The sequence below is a fragment of the Carcharhinus amblyrhynchos genome, chromosome 1, assembly GCF_965287045.1.
Source record: "Carcharhinus amblyrhynchos chromosome 1, sCarAmb.v2.hapA, whole genome shotgun sequence".
Lineage (NCBI taxonomy): Eukaryota > Metazoa > Chordata > Chondrichthyes > Carcharhiniformes > Carcharhinidae > Carcharhinus > Carcharhinus amblyrhynchos.
In genome coordinates, this window is record NC_137324.1 from 167323677 (window position 1) to 167344140 (window position 20464).

The window sequence follows — 20464 nt, forward strand, 5'->3', positions numbered from 1 at the left end:
TGTAGCTAAGGGTCCAAGATTCTGATCTACTGGAGTTCAGATCAAGATCCTCTCTAACTCTGCATCTAAATTTGTGGTAGCTCTGGATTCAGATAGAGATTTGCTGTAGCTCTGGGTTCAGATCTAGATTCGCTGTAGTTCTGGATTCAGATCTGGATTTGCTCCAGCTCTAGATTCAGATTTAGATTCACTCTAGCTCTGGATTCCGATCTAGATTTGTGATAGCTCTTGATTCAGATCTAAGTTTGCAGTAGCTCTGCATTTGGATCTAGATTTGATGTAGCTCTGGATTCTGATCTCGATTGGAGATGCACAGGGGAAGGTTTTTTTACACAGAGGGTGGTGGTGGCCTGGAATGCACTGCCAAGTGAGGTGGTTGAGGCAGACACATTTAAGACTTATCTGGAAAGGCATATGAACAGGTAGGGAATAGAGGGATGTAAATGGTAGATGGGACAACGTGATTGGCTCAGGGAAGGATAGTTCCTGTGCTGTACTGTTCTTTGTAGCTTTGAGTACTGAATTCACTTGTAGATTCGGGGTAGCTCTGGTTTTAGATAAGCAATAGTTCTGGATTCAGTCCTAGGTTCACTATAGTGCTAGATTCAGATCTAGATTTGTGGTGGCTTTGGATTCAGATCTAAATTGACAATAGTTCTGGATTCAGATCTAGATTGGTGGTGGCTGAGGTTTTAGATCTAGATTGGCAATAGCTCTTGACTCAGAGCTCGATTCAGAGCGGCTCTGGATTCAGATCTAGATTTGTGATAGTTCTGGATTCAGATTGAGATTGGTGGTAGTTCTGGATTCAGATCCAGATTAACGATAGCTCTGGATTCAGGTCTAGATTGGTGGTAGTTCTGGATTCAGATCCAGATTAACGATAGCTCTGGATCCAGATCTAGATTCAGGGCTGCTCTGGATTCAGATCTAGGTTTGTGATAGTTCTGGATTCAGATCGAGATTGGTGGTAGTTCTTGATTAAGATCTAGATTGGCGATAGCTCTGGATTCAGATCCAGATTAACGATAGCTCTAGATTCAGATCTAGATTCGGGGTGGCTCTGGATTCAGATCTAGATTGGCGATAGCTCTGGATTCAGATCGAGATTGGCGGTAGTTCTGGATTCAGATCTAGGTTTGTGATAGTTCTGGATTCAGATCTACATTGGCGGTAGTTCTGGATTCAGATTGAGTTCTAGATTCGGATCTGTGTTAATCTGGGTGGGGAGTGGGTTTCAGATGGAGCTCTGGCTGTAGCTGAGCTCCGGCTTGCAGTCTGGGCGCTGTTCCTCCAGGAGCCGGCACTGATCCGGGCTGCAGGGCGCGGTCACTCCGGGGATGGCGGCGCTGGCGGAGCGGGAGGATGAGAGCGAGAGCCGGGGAGAGGCGGCCCCGGGAGCCGAGCCGGAGCTGCCGCCGCCGCTGGTGCTGCAGGGCCCGGCCTGGGAGGAGCTGAGCACCGAGGGCGGGCGGAGGGCGTCCGGGGACTCGGAGAGCGGAGCGGGCGGCCGCAGGAGCGACGGGTACACCTTCTACCGGTGAGGGAGCGGGGGGCGCCGGGGCTGGGGCTGCAACTGAGCCCGGGGATGGGTAACGGTGCCCGGGGCCTGAGGGTAACTAAGGGCCGGGGCCTTGGGGTAACTGAGGCCGGGGCCTGAGGGTACTTGAGCCCGGGGCTAATTGAGGCAATTTGATTTATTATTGTCACATATATTAATATACAGTGAAAAATATTGTTCATTGTGGGTGTTACTGTCAAAGTATACCATTCATAGAGAAGGAAAGGGTGCAGAATGTAGTGTTACAGTCACAGCTAGAGTGGAAAAAAAATCAACCTAATGTAATATAGTATAAATTGTTACAGAGTTTAAAAGAGACTACAGCTTTAAAAGCAGAGTGAAAGATAGAATTAGTGGGTATGCTGCCACCATGCTCCAGCACCACCTTGAAACAGGCCTCTTGTCACCATCTGCCCCCGCAGCGGCTCCTCACCCTCCTGAGCCCAGCCACTGCCTGAGTTGTGGTTTGTGCAGCTCAGTATTCCCAAAAGCTGGAACCAGACAAATTTGGGATTTGCAACGTGCAGTGCCACTCATTCCTGTTTGCCGTTCAATTTGATTTATTTGTTGTCAGGTGTGTTGGGATACGGTGAAAGTATTGTTTCCTGCGCGCCACACAGACAAGGCAGACCGCCCATAGAGTACATAGGGGAGAAGGAAAAGTTTTAAACTTTATTTATTAGTGTCACAAGTAGGCTTACATTAACACTGTCATGAAGTTACTGTGAAAATCCTCTAATCGCTGCACTTGGGTGCCTGTTCGGATATGCAAAGGGAGACTTTAGCATGGCGAATGTACCTAACCAGCACATCTTTTGGACTGTGGAAGGAAACCCACACAGACACGGGGAGAACATGCAAACTCCACTCAGACACTGACCCAAGGCTGGAAGTTAACCCTGGTCCCTGGCGCTGTTTGGCAGCAGTACTAACCATTGTGCCACAGTGCCACCCTAAAGGATAAGATTGCAGAACATAGTGTTACAGTCAAAGCTAGGGTATAGAGAAAGATCAGCTTAGTATAGCTGCAAAATACTGCAGATGCTGGAATCTGAAATAAAGCTTCTTCAGTCCTGATGAAGGGTCATCCAGACTCAAAAGGTTGGCTCTATTCTCTCCGTAGATGCTGTCAGATCTGCTGAGTTTCTCCAGTATTTTCTGTTTTTGTTTCAGCTTAATGTATGGCAGGGTCATCCAAAAGTCTGATGGCAGTGGGGAAGAAGCTTCCCTGCAATCCGTTTGGCACTGATGGCCCAAATCAACATCATTGCAAAGTGCATGCACACAATTCCACTGAAGCCATATATCACAATGTGGAGTGGACCTGGCTAAGATTATCTCTCAATCCACACTGATGGCAGCACCAATTAGTGTTGTGTTCATGCTTTTGAGTCTCACTGATAATCAGACCAGAGTGATTTTAGTAACTTGGAGTAATGGTGTTGTTTTAATTGAATTGATTTATTATTGTCATAGGTATATGACAATACGATGAAAAGTATTGTTTCTTGCAAGCTGTTACAGACCAAAGGAGAGAAAAGAGCTGATGTTTTGAGTACAGATGATCCTTTATCAAAGCTTTAACAAAGGGTCACCTGGACTCAAAATATCAGCTCTTTTCTCTCCTTACAGATGCTGCCAGACCTGCTGAAATTTTCCAGCATTTTCTCTCTTGTGCAGAATATGGTGTTAGTCATAGCTAGGGTGTAGAGAAAGATCAGCTTAATATGCGGTAGGACCGTTCAAAAGTCTGATAGCAGCAGGGAAGAAGCTGTTTTTGAGTCGGTTGGTACGCCTTTTCATGTAAGGGAAAAGGATACAAGCAAGTCCACTTCTACAGAAATGTAAATTCTTGTCATGGAACACCGTAGACCATGTAGAAACCTAAAATCCAAACTACCTTGTTGCAAATTTGGTAGAGACCGCCCTGTCAAAGTGGGACACCTGGGCCACATGAGGCAGAGTGTTGACCAGCACAGTGCAAACCATCACCTGACAAGATGGAAGGCGAACAATGACTTGAAATTGTAGTGTTCAAAATTTTGACTAATGCTGCATATAGCCCCCCATCTGCTGACCAGATCAGCCACAGGAAAGCTTCATTCCCAGGTTGTGGTTTGTAATGATTTCCAAACCGATGCACTCAGCATATCAGAATCATTCACCAGCAGTGACTAGTAGTTTAACAGACTACTTCAGTTTGTAATGTTAGTTCTAGTCTAAGCTTACTCCTGTTGTAACCACCGTGTGTAGTTCTGTGTTTTCGCTGATCGTAAATTCCAGGTAAAGATAATGTTTTTCAGATCTTTAACCTTCAGAGCTGATATTTTATGACTTCTGTCTAACCATGGATTGCATTATTCTTTACTAGGGAATTTCTTTGTTGTACCATTCAAGCAGTGGTTTGTAAATTCCCTAGTTCATGTATTTCTACTGTATGCTCTCCAAGGATTATGTAGAATGCTGTTGATTTTGTTTAAAGTAGGAAATGATAAGCAAACCATTTTGAATGATTTAAGAGTGTGTTCTTCTAACCTTCTTCCCCTACTCCACAAGTAACTTAAGTGTGGTGAATGTGGGATGGCACTGCCTGGTTAGAGACTGGGAGGAACAGGCTCAATCCTTTTTTGGAGCAAAATCTTCGAATCCCTACAGCATTCTATGATAATAACTGATCTTGGTCTGTGAAGCTGCTGTTATATTCAGCACCCTAACCTATGGAAAGGAAAAATGATTAACTGCTAGTAGCTATCCAATTGGGTGGCACAGTGGTTAGCGCTGCTGCTTCACAGCACCAGGGACTCAGGTTCAATTCCAGCCTTGAACAACTGTTTGGAGCTTGCATGTTCTTCCGGTGTCTGCGTGGATTTCCTCCCACAGTCCACAGATGTGCAGGTTAGATGAATTGGCCATGCTAAATTGACCCTTGGTGTCCCACGATGTGAAGGTAAGGGGATTGGCAATGCCCCAAGATGTGTAATTTAGGAGGATTGGTGGAGTAGTTACGGGGATATAGTGGGGTGTGGGCCTGGGTGAGATCCTGTGTTACAGAATCAGAGCAGACTAGATGAACCTCCTTCTGCATTGTCGGGATTCTGTGATTTAATACCACTGTGAGCAAATACCTACGTGGACACCAGAAAAGGGATAAAGTTTGACTCTTGAGGTTCTGTACCCAGGTTGTCCTTGCATGATGCTGTAAAAAGCCCTAATGAAACTATCATTTTTCCAGAGATCGGAAGGAGTGGGCTGACGTTAAGCCAGTTCCACAGGACGATGGCCCCAATCCAGTCGTTCAGATAGCTTATTCTGAGAATTGTAAGTATTGAATTGGGGTTAAATTAATTTTTTGGATGAATGAATTCTGAGCCTGATGGCATCAAGGCATTTTGGTCTGTTACTGTACTGACTATCCTTTTATAAATGATGGTTTTGAATTGCTAGTTAAAGATTGATTGCCACTTCTGCACTTGGCGCTTTCCTCAGTCTGCCCTTGTCTGCTGTTGTCACCTCCAGAGTCAACACTTTCTGTGCCCACCTGGCTAGCCTCCCATTCTGCACTCCCTTATACACCAGTTTATACAAAATTCTGTTGTCCGCACCCCAACTTGCAGCAAGTTCTGTTCACCCATCTTTCCTGTCCTTGCTGACCAATATTGGTTTCTGGTCTCCAGGTACATCAAATGTGCAATTCTTAAGCTTGTATTTAAATCTCCCTGTTCATATTGCTGTTAAAATATCTCCAAACCACCCCCCCCCCCACCAAGAAACTCTGTACTTATGACTGTAGTCTCTTGTGCATCCACCTGACTGTTGGTTGCCACAAATTCAGTTGCATTGGATCTACATTCTGAAATCCCTCTGCCTTCCACCTTCCCTCTCCCAATAAGACCCTCCTCAAAAACTCTCCCCTTCGACCAAACTTTTGTCACTCATACTAAATAACCAATTTTTGGCTTGCCATTCATTTGCTCTGAATCTCTGAAGCACCCACAGGCATTGTTTCTATGTTAAGGATGCTATTATGAATGCAAGTTGTTGCATTTTTATAATCCACCACGATAGAATTAAATAATGGAGCAGGCTCAAAGTGCTAAATTGCCTACTCCTGCTCCTTGTTCTCATGTAATTTATTGTGCTTTTAGTGGTCTTTCTTTGGAGTCCTCAATCACGAAGCTGTGAAACTTTGAACCTCTGAATGAACTTTTATATATTCAAACCAGTTTTGTTAGCAGAATTACCCATCATCGTGGAGAAGAAACACAACCATTGGTCTCTCGCTCAAGTCAGAATGCTCATTTGAAAACTATCTTTTCAAATATTTTAAATTCTAGATAATTCAGGTGTTAGTAATTTGGTTTTGCAAATGTACTTTGAACTTAAAGTTTTATTTCCCCCTCTTCTAGTTAAAGACGTGTATGATTACTTCAGGGCTGTTCTAAAGCTTGATGAACGCAGTGAGCGAGCGCTAAACCTGACAACAGATGCAATAGAACTGAATGCTGCAAATTACACAGTATGGTAAGTCGGTTTGAACCAGCAATCAGTTCCCTTTGTGGAAAAGTAACGAGGCAAAAATTGCTGTAATCCTTTACGCCCAAGCTTGTGTGTTTTTGATTTCAACCTCATTATTTAACTGGAGAACATTTGGTGCATGGTGCATTTCTTTCTGATGTAGCATTGACATATAAAGTGAATCTTGATTAAAAATACCTGTGCAATTTGGGCTTGTTGTTCTTTTAATCTGCTTGTAGAATTATTACTGATTTACAAAGATAAAAAGGATTCTTTTGAGTGTGGTTGTTAATGTGGAAATTAAATCCTACGGCAAAAGAGGGACTTAGACGAAGCAATAGCCTAGTGGTATTATCACTAGACTATTGATCCAGAAACTCAGCTAATGTTCTGGGGACTCGGGTTCAGTTCCTGCCATGGCAAATGGTGGAATTTGAATTAGATTAAAAAGATTTGGAATTAAGAATCTATTAATGGCCATGAAATCATTGCTGATTATCAGAAGAATCCACCTGGTTCACTCATAGCCTTTAGGAAGGAAATATTCTGTCTTTAATTTGGCCTATTCCAGAGTCACAGCAATGTGATTGACTCTCAACTGCCCTCGGGCAACTAGGGGTGGACGCTAAATGTTGGCTGCCCAGTGGTGCCCATGTCCCATGAATGAATTAAAAAAAAAAATTGGCAGTAGTCCTGAGCAGATTGGGAATGTATCAGTTAATTGTACAGCAATGCTATTAAGTGCCTCTTGAAAAATTATTTTTCATCACATTTGTCCTGCAAATCACCTTATTTGTCTGAACAAAATGTGGCTCAGTCATTCCTCTTGGTTATTGCGCATATTCCATTGTAATTGATCGATTGTGGTATAACTCCTTACTTTTGGCCATTATGAATTCTCAGCCTGGTCATCAGTTTTATTTATCATCACTAGTCTTCATCCCTACCTCAGCTCATCTGCTCCTAAAACTCTTATTCTTCTCTATCATTTCTGGAAGGTTATGTTCATTGGTCTTGCAATGCTCTCAAGTGCCACCTTTTTGAATCACAACAATACTTGTGGTGAAAGAGCTGTCACAAATGTGTTATGTAGGGAATGAGGATGAAGGAACAGCAATATATGTTCAAGTGAGGCTGGTGTATAATTTGGAGGTGATGGGGTTCCCACAAAATTGTTGCTCTAATTCTACTTAGTGGTTGAATTCACAGAAGAGGACGATACTTTCAAGGTAAACATTATGATGAGGGTGGTATATTTACCTGTCATAGTTGCATTGTATATCTTTTTGCCTCCACTATTTTGCCTCGTGTTACTCTGAGGGTGTTGAAGTATTTGGAATAAGTAAATGCTCCCTGATCTCTGTTTTAGATTGACTTTTACAAATTCATATGGACTTCACTTTAATCTTCTCACTTGGCTTTAACTTGAAAGTAATATTCTGAGCTTCAGTAGGTGTGTCTTTGCTGCATGATGACCAGAATCAAAGACTTTATCCAAGTGGAATTTGCCTAGCATATTGTAAAATCCCAATAACATCTCTGAGAATTTGTACCAGTTGTATCTCTGTTCCAGCAGACCAATACTTTTTTACTTTACTTTGCCGCATTATGCAGACATGCACAGCTATGAAGCTTCCGTCAGTTGTAGGTCCCTTCTAAGCATCTCTTGCATACCACCAATTTGATTGAGTGTGGAATGAGAGTAAAGGGGGTAAATGTTGTACTAGGAACGTGTTCCTCCTTGGGTTTGCTCAGTTAGTTTCAAGCCCACCTCATGATCGTAAAATGATAAATTCTAACTCCAGGGTTTGAGCACAATCTAACTTAACAATTCAGTACAGTGCTGAGGGATCAATGTATGTTTAAAGGTCTTGAGCTTTTGGGCAAGACTTGATCTCCTTGTTCTAGTAGCCCAGAGGGGTGTTAAGAATCTTATGCTACTGTCGAAAGAAGACAAGGGAGCTCTGCAAGCTCTACTGGACCAACACACTCTTGGCTCTCACAGCAACACCAGCAAAAGCAGAGGAACAGGTTATTGGTGTAAGTGGCATCTTGATCTGCGCAAATATGTTGCCTACCTAATTACAGTGATTGCATCTCAAAGGTAATTTGTATGAAGCTTCTAGGTTTGATTTGATTTGATTTATTATTGTCACGTGTATTAGTATACGGTGAAAAGTATTGTTTCTTGCGCACCATACAGACAAAGCATACCGTATATAGAGAAGGAAATGAGAGAATGCAGAATATAGTATTCCAGTCATAGCTAGGGTGTAGAGAAAGATCAACTTAGTGTCTTCCCCAAAAGACTGTAAGTGCTGAGGCGTTTTGGATCTGTCAGAGTTGAGCTGGATGGTTTTTTTGTTCAGTTAAAGTTATCCAGGTATCTGGAGCAAAGATGGTGAGTGAAGTTTAGATCCAGTTACGCAGTCATCTAATGGAATAGTGGTACCCTCTCGAGAAGCTAAATGGCCTCCTCCCAGTCCTGCATAAATGAAGATTTCTTTCCGTTGGAACTGACCGAGCTTATTTGCAACTACGGTAAACTGTGTGTTAGCCGGCACATCGCCAACTGAATGTTACCTTAAAGTGAATCTTCACTTTGCCAACCGGAAGCAATTTGGGACTTTTGGAATCATGAAATCCTACAGTGCAGAAGGAGGCCATCGTGTCTGCACCGACCACAATCCCACCCAGGCCCTATCCCCTTATCCCCTTACGTTTACCCTACTAATCCCCCTGACATGAAGGGGCAATTTAGCATGGCCAGTCCACTTACCCTGCGCATCTTTGGACTGTGGCAGGAAACCAGAGGAAACACACGCAGGCACGGGGAGAACGTGCAAACGCCGCACAGGCAGTGACCCAAGGCCGGGAATCGAACCGCAGTCTCTGGCGCTGTGAGGCAGCAATACTAACGATTGTGCCACCATGCCAGGGATCTGGAACCCGGACCTATGTACTGTATTATTTTATACCTTATTTTATGTTTTATACACTGTTGAAGACTGGAAGGAAAAAGAATACTGTTCTTTACTTTTTGAGTTCTTGCACATTAGTTCATGCTGCAGGTATTGCGCTGCATTCCATTGGGAAATGGAACTCTCTGTTAAGCACCATTTTTGATTAACTGGCAGCACTCAGTTCCCATGCGTGCTGGGCAATAAAGATTTGACTGCACTTTTATTTTCCTCAGGCATTTCCGCAGAGTGATATTGCAGTCTCTAAGCAAGGACCTCAACGAGGAACTCATTTACATCTCTGATATTATTGAGGACCAACCCAAGAACTATCAAGTTTGGTAAGTAAAAGCACTTGCCATTTTAGGTGGAAAGAAACAGCTGATTAGAGAAGGAAATGAAAACGTGAGGCTTTTGTAACTCTGTTGGCTCCTAGGTATCACAGACAGAAGATTGTCGAATGGTTGAAAGATGCTTCGCAGGAGCTGGGATTTATTTCTGGGATCCTGAAACAAGATGCAAAGAACTACCATGCCTGGCAGCACAGACAGTGGGTGATTAAGGTACTTATTTCTTTCTTTTCTGTTTAAGATTAACTCTTCAGATTACCCAGTACAGAAGTTTCTTTTTTTTAAACAAGGTGAAGTTTGAAGGACAGAAATAAAGTTGGAAGGGAAAGGTGATGGATCGTTTTCAGCTCAGGTGGCACCAAGTTTGGGTTTTTAAAGTGTGTCAGTTGTAAGAGGAAGGGAAGGCTGAGGGAGTGATTACGTAGGATAAACAGCACAGGAACAGAGCCTTCAACCCATGCTGATATTTGACCTCCACTTGAATGGCCTGCCACCTACAATAGTAACCATTTATTCCCTTTTCCTTCGTATGCTTGTTTAATTTCCCCTTAAATTCCTATGCTATTCACCTCCACCACTCTCTGCTGCAGCAACTTCCATATTTTCACAGCTCTTCAGATAAAATATTTTTCTGAGCTTCTCATTGAATTTCTTGATGACTAACTTATATTAATGGTCTCTAGTTGTGCTCTTCTGCGCAAGAGGAAACATTCTCTCTGTATCACCTCCATCAAAACCCATCACAATTTTAAAGATCACTATAAAGTCGGCCTTCAGGAGACGAGATCTAGCCTGACAATGCTTTCTTGATCCCCATGCATTTTTGTTATCATCTTTGCAAAATCTTCTCTGCGTCCTCCTCAGTGCCTTTGTGTATTTTCTATAATATGGCAACCAGAACTGCAGACAGTCCTCTAATGTGTGGTCTAACCAAGATTCGATGTGAGTTTAGCCTAAATACCCGATCTTCAATTTTATCCCTCTGTAAAACGTAATGTTTGCTTTGCTTTTTTTTAAACAGCCTTGCTAACCTGTGGCTCAGCTTTTAGTGATTGCTGTATTTCTATTTTGAGATCCCTTTGCTCCTTTACCCCATCTAGACTTGCACATTCCAAGTATTCAGTGACCTCTGTATTCTTCCTATCAAAATATATCGTCCCACATTTATCTGTGTTGCATTTTATTTGCCCATTCTGTGCCCCTTCTGTAAGTTTATTAATGTCTTCCTGTAATTTGTTGCAATCCTCTTCCGTATCCCTGCATCCGCCCCTCCCCCTCCCAATTTGGTGTCATCTGCAAATTGAGTGTTGGGTATTTGATTCCATAATCCAAATCATTAACACAAATTGTGAACAGCACTTGTCCCAGCACTGATCCTGATGGAACACCACCTTCTGGGGCAGCACAGTGGTTAGCACAGCTGCCTCACAGCTCCAGGGATCTGGGTTCAATTACAAAGATGTAAAGGTTAGGTGGATTGGACATGGTAAATGAGTGGAATTATGAAGAGAGGGCAGTAGAGAGGGCCTGGATAAAATACTTTTGAAGTCTCACAACACCAGGTTGAAGTCCAACAGGTTTATTTGGTAGCAAACCCCACTAGCTTTTGGAGCGCTGCTCCTTCGTCAGGTGAGTGAGAGTTTTGATCACAAACAGGGCAAATAAAGACACAAACTCAATTTACGTGAGTAATGATTGGAATGCAAGTCTTTACAGCTAATCAAGTCTTAAAGGTACAGACAATGTGAGTGGAGAGAGCTTTAAGCACAGGTTAAAGAGATGGGTATTGTCTCCAGATGGGACAGTTGGTGAGATTTTACAAGTCCAGGCAAGTCATGAGGGTTACAGATAGTGTGACATGAACGCAAGATCCCGGAAGCCAAGATCCAGGCAAGATTGTTCTCTTCCTGTTGGGAAACACTTCGGCGGTAACGGCATTTGGCCTCTGATCTTCGGGTAAGTGTTCTCCAAGGTGGCCTTCATGACACATGACAGCGCAGAGTCACTGACCAGAGACTGATAGCCGAGTTCCATACACATGAGGACGGCCTCAACCGGGATCTTGGGTTCATGTCACACTATCTGTAACCCCCACAACTTGCCTGGACTTGCAAAATCTCACTAACTGGCCTGTCTGGAGACAATACACATCTCTTTAATCTGTGCTTAAAGCTCTTTCCACTCACATTGTCTGTACCTTTAAGACTTGATTAGCTGTAAAGACTTGCTTTCCAATCATTATTCATGTAAATTGAGTTTGTGTCTTTATATGCCCTGTTTGTGATCAAAACTCCCACTCACCTGACGAAGGTGCAGCGCTCCAAAAGCTCGTGGTGTTTGCTACCAAATTAAACTGTTGGACTTCAACCTGGTGTTGTGAGACTTCTTACTGTGTTTACCCCAGTCCAACACCAGCGTCTCCACATCATAGAATACTTTTTGAGAGAGTTGGTACAAACTCGATGGGCTGAATGCTCTTCTGCACTACAGGGATCCTATGCTTCTATTACTATCAAAAGTCTTTTGAAAATTCAGATAAATTACATTTACTGTATTGCCCTTGTCTACCTTATGTTTCGCTATCAAAAAATTCAATATGCTTGGTCAAGCAAAATTTTCCCTTTTGAAATCCTTTCAATATTGTATTTCACAATGTTCTTTTATTCTCTGCTTTAGTAAGGATTCCATTACTACTCTGACCACTGATGTTAAGATGGTTGGTTTAAAATGTTCTGTCCCATCCCTTTGTTGATTTGAGTCCCATTTTTGAGGCTTGAGTGTCTGGAAAGAGTGGATTAAAGTAGGAGATCTCTGGGACATTAATCAATACGGACTGAGATGTGGAAAAACATGTTCATTAACAGGGTTATGACTCTTTGGAATTCTCTGCCCTAAGGAGCTGTGCATCTTCATCTGTTGAGCATATTCTAGACTGAGATCAATTAAACTGTTGCGTATCAAGGGAATCGAGAAGAGAAATGGGGTTGATGTAGTTCAGCAATGAGCTGATTGAATGATAGAGCACGCTCGAGTAGCTAGCTGTATGTCTTACATCTCCTCTTGTTTCTTATGTTATAAAGACACGAGGGTTGGAGGGAGGAGGAGATTGAACCTGCCATCTTCCTGTTTGATATGACTCGATCCTCATTATTGAATCTCACCACCAGGAGAGAAATATGTTATTTTTTGACCTTCCTTTTGTTGGTCTGTTCTGAATAGTCTCTTTGGTTCATTCATCTGGTGAAACCTGTTCTACTTAAGTCAGGGTGCAGTAGTATGTGGGCTATGAATTAACTACTTAGAAGGTTAGTCTTTGCGGCAGCATGGTGGCACAATGGTTAGCACTACTGCCTCACAGCGCCACAGAGACCTGGGTTCAATTCCAGCCTCGGTCACTGTATGGAGTTTGCATTTTCTCTCTGTGTCTGCGTGGGTTTCTTCCAAGTGCTCCAGTTTTCTTCCACAGTCCAAAGATGTGCGGGTTAGGTGGATTGGCCATGCCAAATTGACTCGTATGTCAACAGGATTAGTAGGGAAAAATGTGTGGGGTTACGGGAATAGGGCCTGGGTGGGACTGCGGTCAGTACAGACTTGATGGGCCGAATGGCCTCCTTTTGTACTGTAGGGATTTTATTCTATGATTGATTGAAATATACTGTACATGCACACAGCTTGTTTATTGTGCCCCTTTTGCACGTGTAGTCTTGTAGACCCTGGCTTATTTTTGTAAGTTTGTTTATTATTGTCACAAGTAGGCTTACATTAACACTGCAATGAAGTTAATGTGAAAATCCCCTAATTGTCACACCCCAGCACCTGTTTGGGTACACTGAGGGAGAACATAGCATGGCCAATGCACCTAAACAGTACGTCTTTCAGACTGTGGAAGGAAACCGGAGCACCTGGACAAAACCCATGCAGACATGGGGAGAATATGCAGACTCCACACAGACAGTGGCCCAAAGCCAGAATTGAACCCGGGTCCCTGGTGCTGTGAGGCAGCAGTGCCAACCACTGTGCCACCGTATATAGGTATTGCTCAGTTTTAACCTTTGGGAAAGGAATTGGACATGACTGGGAGCCTTTCGTACACAGCATGGACAAGGTGCTGTTGTGTAAGGTGCTGATTCTTCTCTCGTTCTGTTTGGCAGGAATTTAACCTTTGGAACAATGAGCTTGAGTATGTGGATCAGCTTCTGGAAGAGGATGTACGAAATAACTCTGCATGGAACCAGCGATATTTTGTCATCTCAAACACCAGTGGCTTTGACGATGCTGCAGTGCTTGATCAGGAAGTCGAGTTAGTCTTTTTACGTGTATTTTAATTATCCCCGCTCACAATTAATTCAACAGTAAAACTTCCGCCTCTGGTTAGGGCAATGTTCAGTTTTCAAAAGTCACCAAACTGGGAACTGATATGTGAAACCCCAGCACACAGTAAACTGCAAATAATTTCCAATACAAGAATACAAAAGTCCAGGGTTATGAGGCCACACGTTCTTGCTGAATGAACTTTTCCTTTACACAAAAGAAAGAACTTGAATTTACATTGAAACATAGAAGATGGGAGGAGGCCATTCGGCACTTTGAGCCTACTCCGCCATTCATCACGATCATGGCTGATCGTCCAACTCAATAGCCTAATCCTGCTTTCTCCCCATAATCTTTGATCCCATTCAGCCCAAGTGCTATATCTAGCTGCCTCTTGAATACGTTCAATGTTCTGGCATCAACTACTTCCTGTACTAATGAATTCCACAGCTCACCACTCTTTGGGTGAAGCAATGTCTCCTCATCTCCATCCTAAATGGGCTACCCTTTATCCTCAGACTGTGAACCCTATTTAAGTTCTAGCACCTTTTATGTCTCAAACTGAATTGCAGTCACTGGATTAGAATCATAAAATCCCTACAGTGTAGAGGGAGGCCATTTGGCCCATCGAGTCTACACTGATAACAGGCCCTAACCCCATGACCCTGTGTAATTACCCTGCTAATCTCCCTGATGCTGATGGTCAATTTAGCATGGCCAATCAACCTAACCCACACATCTGTCGATTCCTTTTGCAGTGTACTCCCTTTTATACTGTAGGAATCAGGGCAGCCAGATTTCAAAACACCAGCGTGGCAATGATCAGATTTCCCAATACAGTGATGCTAGCGGAAAGATAAATATCAGCCAGATCACTGGAAGAACTGTGCTGTTCTTCAGAATCAGGGAAAATGGCTCCTCAATTAAATGTCTCACTCCGTTAGTCTGCATTGATATGTTGGCCTGAATTTTGTGTTCTGGTCCCAGAATGGGGCTTAAACCCAAGATTTTCTTAACAGGTCGAGAGTTTTTTCTTCATTCATTTATTGAATGTGGACGTCACTGGAAAGGCCCATATTGTTGCCCATGGGCAGCACATCGGCACAGTGGTTAGTGCTGCTACCTCACAACTCCAGGGCCCTGGCTCGATTCCCGGCTTGGGGCACTGTCTTTGCAGAGTTTGCATGTTCTCCCCAGGTCTGCATGAGTTTCCTCCGGGTTCCTCCCACAGGCCGCAAGACATGCTGGTTAGGTGCATTGGCCATGCTAAATTCTCCCTTAGTGTACCCGAACAGGTGCTGAGTGAGGTGACTAGGGGATTTTCAGAGTAACTTCATTGCAGTGTTAATGTAAACCTTCTTGTGACGCTAATAAATAAACTTACCCCCAAATTGCTGTTGAACTCAACATTTCAGAGGACTGTTAAAAGTCAGCCACACTGCTGCAGGTTTGGAGTCACGTTTTGCATAGACTGGGTAGGGGTGGCAGATCTCCTCACCTAGAGAGATTAATGAACTAGATGGTTTTGACAACAATTGATGATAGCTGTCATGATCACCTTTATTGAGACTAGCTTTAAATTCCATCAGCTGCAGTGGTGGGATTCGAACCTGTGTCCCAAGAGCATTAGACTGGACCTCTGGATCACTAGTCCAGGGACATTGCCACTGCATCACAGCTCACTCTTCAATGAAAGGTTACTTAATGAGAAGGCAGTAAACTTAATGCTCTGTATTTGTGAGGTCCATCAGATTAAAGAGCCTCCTTTACCTGAACTTTAGTTGTGAACGTTTATCATTATTTTATCATTAAAAGCTTGAGTTTCTCTTGGAGAGCATTTTTAGGTGCATGACACCAGGATGAACTGCTGGTAATGGGAGCAATTTGAGAAATTCAGAGTATCCCACAAGAAATCCACATATTCACACAAGTGTTCCTTTCCCTGTTGCAATTTCATAGCAATGTTTTAAATGTGCCCCATCATGACACCACTGAGATATTAGTTCTCCTGTTTGAGGAGATAACACATTCAGTGTTCATATTGTCCGCTAACACATACCTCCGCCCGAGTTAATTTAAATTAATTTTTGTGCTCATTATCAGGTAGAACAATTCCCTCTCCCAAAACAAAATTAAAATAGAATGTCCTGAAGTTAATCAATAAAATTGAGTTATTTTCCAATCACTACTTTTGAGATATTTAGGGAAAGAACTTAAAGATTTGAGACTATTCCATTTAAATAATCTATTTTACAGAAGCAGTCAGTTCATTTTAATTCATCAGTTAAATGTGTAATCCCTTTCTCCATATAAGCACTGTAAGAGCTGATGGCTGCCACTGGAGGGAGTTTTAACTGCTGACGTTGTAGTGAATGAATATAGAAAAGACTTCACAATACCTGTACAAACTAGCATACTGGAATTTTACCTTCCAGAGAAGGTTGTGGAGGGGAGAGGTGGTTAATGTTGTTTCCTGGTCTGTGGTAGCGATGATAGATGAGTAAGCAATGCAGCCAAGCTTTTGAAAACATTCTAATTTAAAAATAACCTGCACAGTCTCAGCCTCTAATAATCCACATGAATTACTTTGAAGGAATAGTCAAAAGACACATTAGGTGAACAACAGGGCAGCACGGTGGCACAGTGGTTAGCACTGCTGCCTTGGGACCCGGGTTCAATTCTGGGCTTGAGTGACTGTCTGTGTGGAGTTTGTACATTCTCCCCGTGACTGCGTGGGTTTCCTCCCGCACTCTGAAGATGTGCAGGTTAGGTGGATTGGCCATGCTAAATTGCCCCTTAAATGTCAGGGGGTTTCGCAGGGTAAATATATCGGGTTATGTGGATTGGGCCAGGATGGCATTGTGGTTGGTGCAGACACGATGGATCAAATGATCTCCTGCACTGTAGGGTTCTATGATACACTCTACACCCACTCTATTACACCTGATAATGGGTCACTGAACTGTCTGTAAATGAAGCCTTTATTTGTCATGTTCCTGATCTCTAACATTATTGTATAATATTTTACAGATACACCCTGAAGTTGATCAAAAAGGCTCCTCATAATGAAAGTGCATGGAATTATTTGAAGGGGTAATATTCAGTTTTTTACATAATTGTGCATCATATTCATTAAAAGCTCAACCTTGGTATAAAGCTGCCAGAGGGATCAAAGTTTCAAGCCATCTTATCTTCAAGGTTTGATAAGAATGAAAGTCACCTCAAGGTGATTGTTAATCTACAAATAGGATCACAGGAGTCTCCAGGTGGAAAAAGACAAAAGTTTGATTTTGATGATCCTGGTAGTCATGTGATACAGTGATAATGGATTTATTCACAACAATAAATCTGTCAATTACTGTACAGCAGACCCTGACATGGTTTGAGAAAAAACCCCAGTGGTTTTGGTACCCAGAGGTCCAAACTCACCTTTCCCTTTCTAGGACGCTAAACTTCCCACTCATATACTGTAATCCAAAATATAATTTCTTTGAAAGAAGTCTGACTAAATTATATTTGAATAAATTAATACTATCTGCTTTCACTGCCTACTGCTTACTAAAATAATGACTAGTTTGAATTTAACTCCCCCCACCTTTTGAAGCACAGGTTGTATCCTTGTGTTCTATTGAACTGTGTACAAGGTGACATTGTTTGTTATGGTCCGAGATATCTGGTCCCCTTAGAATGTCAGAAACAACATTCATATTAGTCAGTGAAATTAAATTAAGTAGTTTAAATGATCATTGCTTCATAACGATGCTGTCAGATTATAAATCACTGCATACAGTGGTGGTTTTTTTTCCAGAATCGAGTCTCCATCATACTGTGTCACTTTATTGTAGAAATTGCAAAGTTTTGGGCTCCTTTAGTTGTGCCTACAGTTGCAGCAAGGATCCTAATACCAACCCTGGGGAACACACATTACAAACCTTCCTCCAGCCTGAAAAATATCCATTGACCTTTACTCTTTGCTTCCTATTATTCAGCCAATTTTGTATCCACCTTGCTATAGTCAATTTTATTCCAACAAGTTAAAATTAAAAGCGGAAGTAACAGTCAATGGATATTCTTCAGGAAGGCTTCTAATGCTATTCCCCAGAAGTTAGAATTGGGATCCTAGCTTTTCCTGATATATATCTTAATGATCTAGATCTTGGTATACAATATTACTATATTTCAAAGTTTGAAGATGATACAAATCTTGGGCGTATTGTAAACTGTGAAGAGGACAGAATAGAACCTCAGAAGGGCATAGACAAGTTGGTGGAGTGCGTGGATAGGTGGCAGATGAAGTTCAATGCAGAAAAGCATAATGTGATGCATTTTGGTAGGAAGAAAATGGAGAAACAATATAAAATAATGGGTGCAGGAGAGAGGGACCTGGGTATATATGTGCATAGATCATTGAATGTAGTAGGATAGATGGAAAGAGCAGCTAATAAAGCATATTGTATTTTGGGCCCTATTAATAGGGACTTAGAGTATAAGATCAAGGTTATCCTGAACATACACAAACACTAGCTAGATGTCATTTGGAGTATTGTGTACAGTTCAGGATGTCACTTTATAGGAAGGATGTGAGCGCATTGGAGAGAGTGCAGAAAAGGTTTACAAGAATGGCTCCAGGAATGAGAAACTTCAGTTATGAGAAGAAACTGGAGAAGTTGGGATTATCTTCCTCGGAAAGAAGGCTGAGGGGATTTGATTGAGATGTTCAAAGTCATGAGAGGCTGGACAAAGTAGATAGGGAAAAACTGTTCCCGCTCGTAAAAGGATCAAGGATGGGAAGGCACAAATTGAAAGTGATTTTCAAAAGAAGTAAACGTGATGTGAGAAAATCCTTTTTCCAACAGCAAGTGATTGGAGTCTGGAATGCACTGCTGGAAGTGTGGTGGAGGCAGGTTCAATTGATGCACTCAAGAGGGTGATTGTTTCTATTCAAATAATAATCTATGTGCAAAGGTACTGGGAAAAGGCAAGGGAAATGGCTCTATGTCATGATGCTTGTTTGGCGAGCCGATGCAGACAAATGGGCTAAATGATCTCCTTTTGTACCGTAACAGTTCTGTGGTTTGAAATCAACATTCTTGTAATTTGAAACATTAATACCAGTTTCTATCTTCTCTCCTTCCCCAAGAATTCTACAGGATCAGGTTCTCTCCAAGTATCCCAACCTTTTGGAGCAGATTTTACAGTTGATGGAGCAATCCAGTTCCCCCTACTTGATTGCTTTCCTTATTGACATATATGAAGACTACTTGGAGAACAACTGTGAAAACAGGGAGGAGATCCTAAACAAAGCACTGGAGGTCAGTCAAAGGGTCTTGAATTGAAGCCCAGAGGCTGAAAGGACTTGAGATGAGTAACAATAACAGGTCCTAATTTATTATAGTATTATTATTATTAATTTATTATGCCAAGAAAGAGACACTTCCAGTAGCTCAGTCTGACATTATATTTACGATGGCTACCTCTTGTGAAGCACCCTGAAATGATCCCCGGGCAGCACGGTGACACAGTGGTTAGCATTGTGATTAGCATTGTGTTCGATTCCGGCCTTGGGTCACTGTGTGGAGTTAGCACGCTCTCCCCATGCCTGCATGGGTTTCCTCCGGGTGCCCTGGTTTCTTCCCACACTCCAAAGATATGCAGGTTAGCTTGATTGGCCATGCTAAATTGACCCTAGTGTTAGAGGGGTTAGCGGGGTAAACATGTGGTGTTATGAGAAAAGGGCTTGGATGGGATTGTCGTTGGTGCAAACTTGATGAGCCAAATGGCCTCCTTCTGCACTGTAGAGATTCTATGAAATGTTTTTGTGTGCTAAAGATGCTGTGTTGATGCAAGTTGTTGAAATGGGGTTTGGCAGTTGTAAGCAATTAGGGGAGGGAAATGGATGCAGTTTAGATTCTCAATCTTTCAATCCCAATTTCTTTCAGCTGTGTGAGTCCCTAGCCTCAAAACGGGACACAATCCGACAGGAATACTGGAGATACTTTGCAAGATGCCTGAAAGAGAAGTATGGTGTTAAGCAGGAAGCCACTGAACCTACAGAGCATGAAGACTCTCTTCAGGAGAGCTGAGTAACTGAAAGCCATTTCCGTAGTTTGCGTCTCCTGTAGACAGGGCAAAAAATAGTGACCAGTAATTGTTTTTTCACATTCCTCTAATTTTTTCTTGACATCTGCACAGCACCCTTGTATATATAAATGTGTAAAAACATAACTTTCTGTACATGTATATATACTTGAAACACAGAAGCTAGGAATGGATAGCAACTGTACAATTATATTTTGTCACTTTTTTTGCCTTGAATGCATCCTTACAAACTAAATACAATGCAAGAGAACATAGTTGTAACTAAGTCAGCTTTATTCATGGAGGAGTTAGATATTGGAATTTATTTAAAATGTTACTTTTTTTTATGTTGCCATGATTGCAGTTAACATGTTCACAGAGTCACATTGCCAGTACTGTGTAGTTTATACTGTCTGCCAATAAAATATTTTGTGGAAGTGGTAAATGCTTTCTGTCATGTTATTGAGTATTAACCAGACAATGCACAATGATTGCTCAATCTCCCAAGCTTTATTACCTGTTAGCAAGGAGAACAGACAGTGAATCTCACCATGTTGCTCAAACAGAGTTCTGCAGAACTGTTAGTTATAGCACTTCTTAGTCAATGAGAGAGAACATGCCAGTTAAAGCACCTTACAGTTTGGTGTGTACTATCAACCAATAGAATTTAAAATCATAGAAACCCTACA

The 20464-nt window shown here is 42.2% G+C and overlaps 1 protein-coding gene across 1 annotated transcript; it reads left to right on the forward strand.

The window, feature by feature from the left end:
* Positions 1–1192: 1192 nt before the first annotated feature.
* Positions 1193–20220, forward strand: fnta (farnesyltransferase, CAAX box, subunit alpha). The gene is made up of 9 exons (XM_080195043.1): positions 1193–1540; positions 4794–4879; positions 5968–6082; positions 9273–9377; positions 9473–9599; positions 13538–13686; positions 16728–16790; positions 18838–19009; positions 19637–20220. Exons 1-9 carry the CDS (start codon positions 1341–1343, stop codon positions 19778–19780), a joined length of 1161 nt encoding a protein of 386 aa, XP_080051169.1. The 5' UTR covers positions 1193–1340; the 3' UTR covers positions 19781–20220.
* The last annotated feature ends 244 nt before the right edge of the window (positions 20221–20464 follow it).

Coding starts and splice junctions, on each gene's coding strand:
- fnta (XM_080195043.1), top strand. CDS start 1,341: ATGGCGGCGCTGGCGGAGCGGGAGGATGAGAGCGAGAGCCGGGGAGAG. Junction 6,083..9,272: donor GCTGCAAATTACACAGTATG/GTAAGTCGGTTT, acceptor TATTTTCCTCAG/GCATTTCCGCAGAGTGATAT. Junction 13,687..16,727: donor GTGCTTGATCAGGAAGTCGA/GTTAGTCTTTTT, acceptor AATATTTTACAG/ATACACCCTGAAGTTGATCA.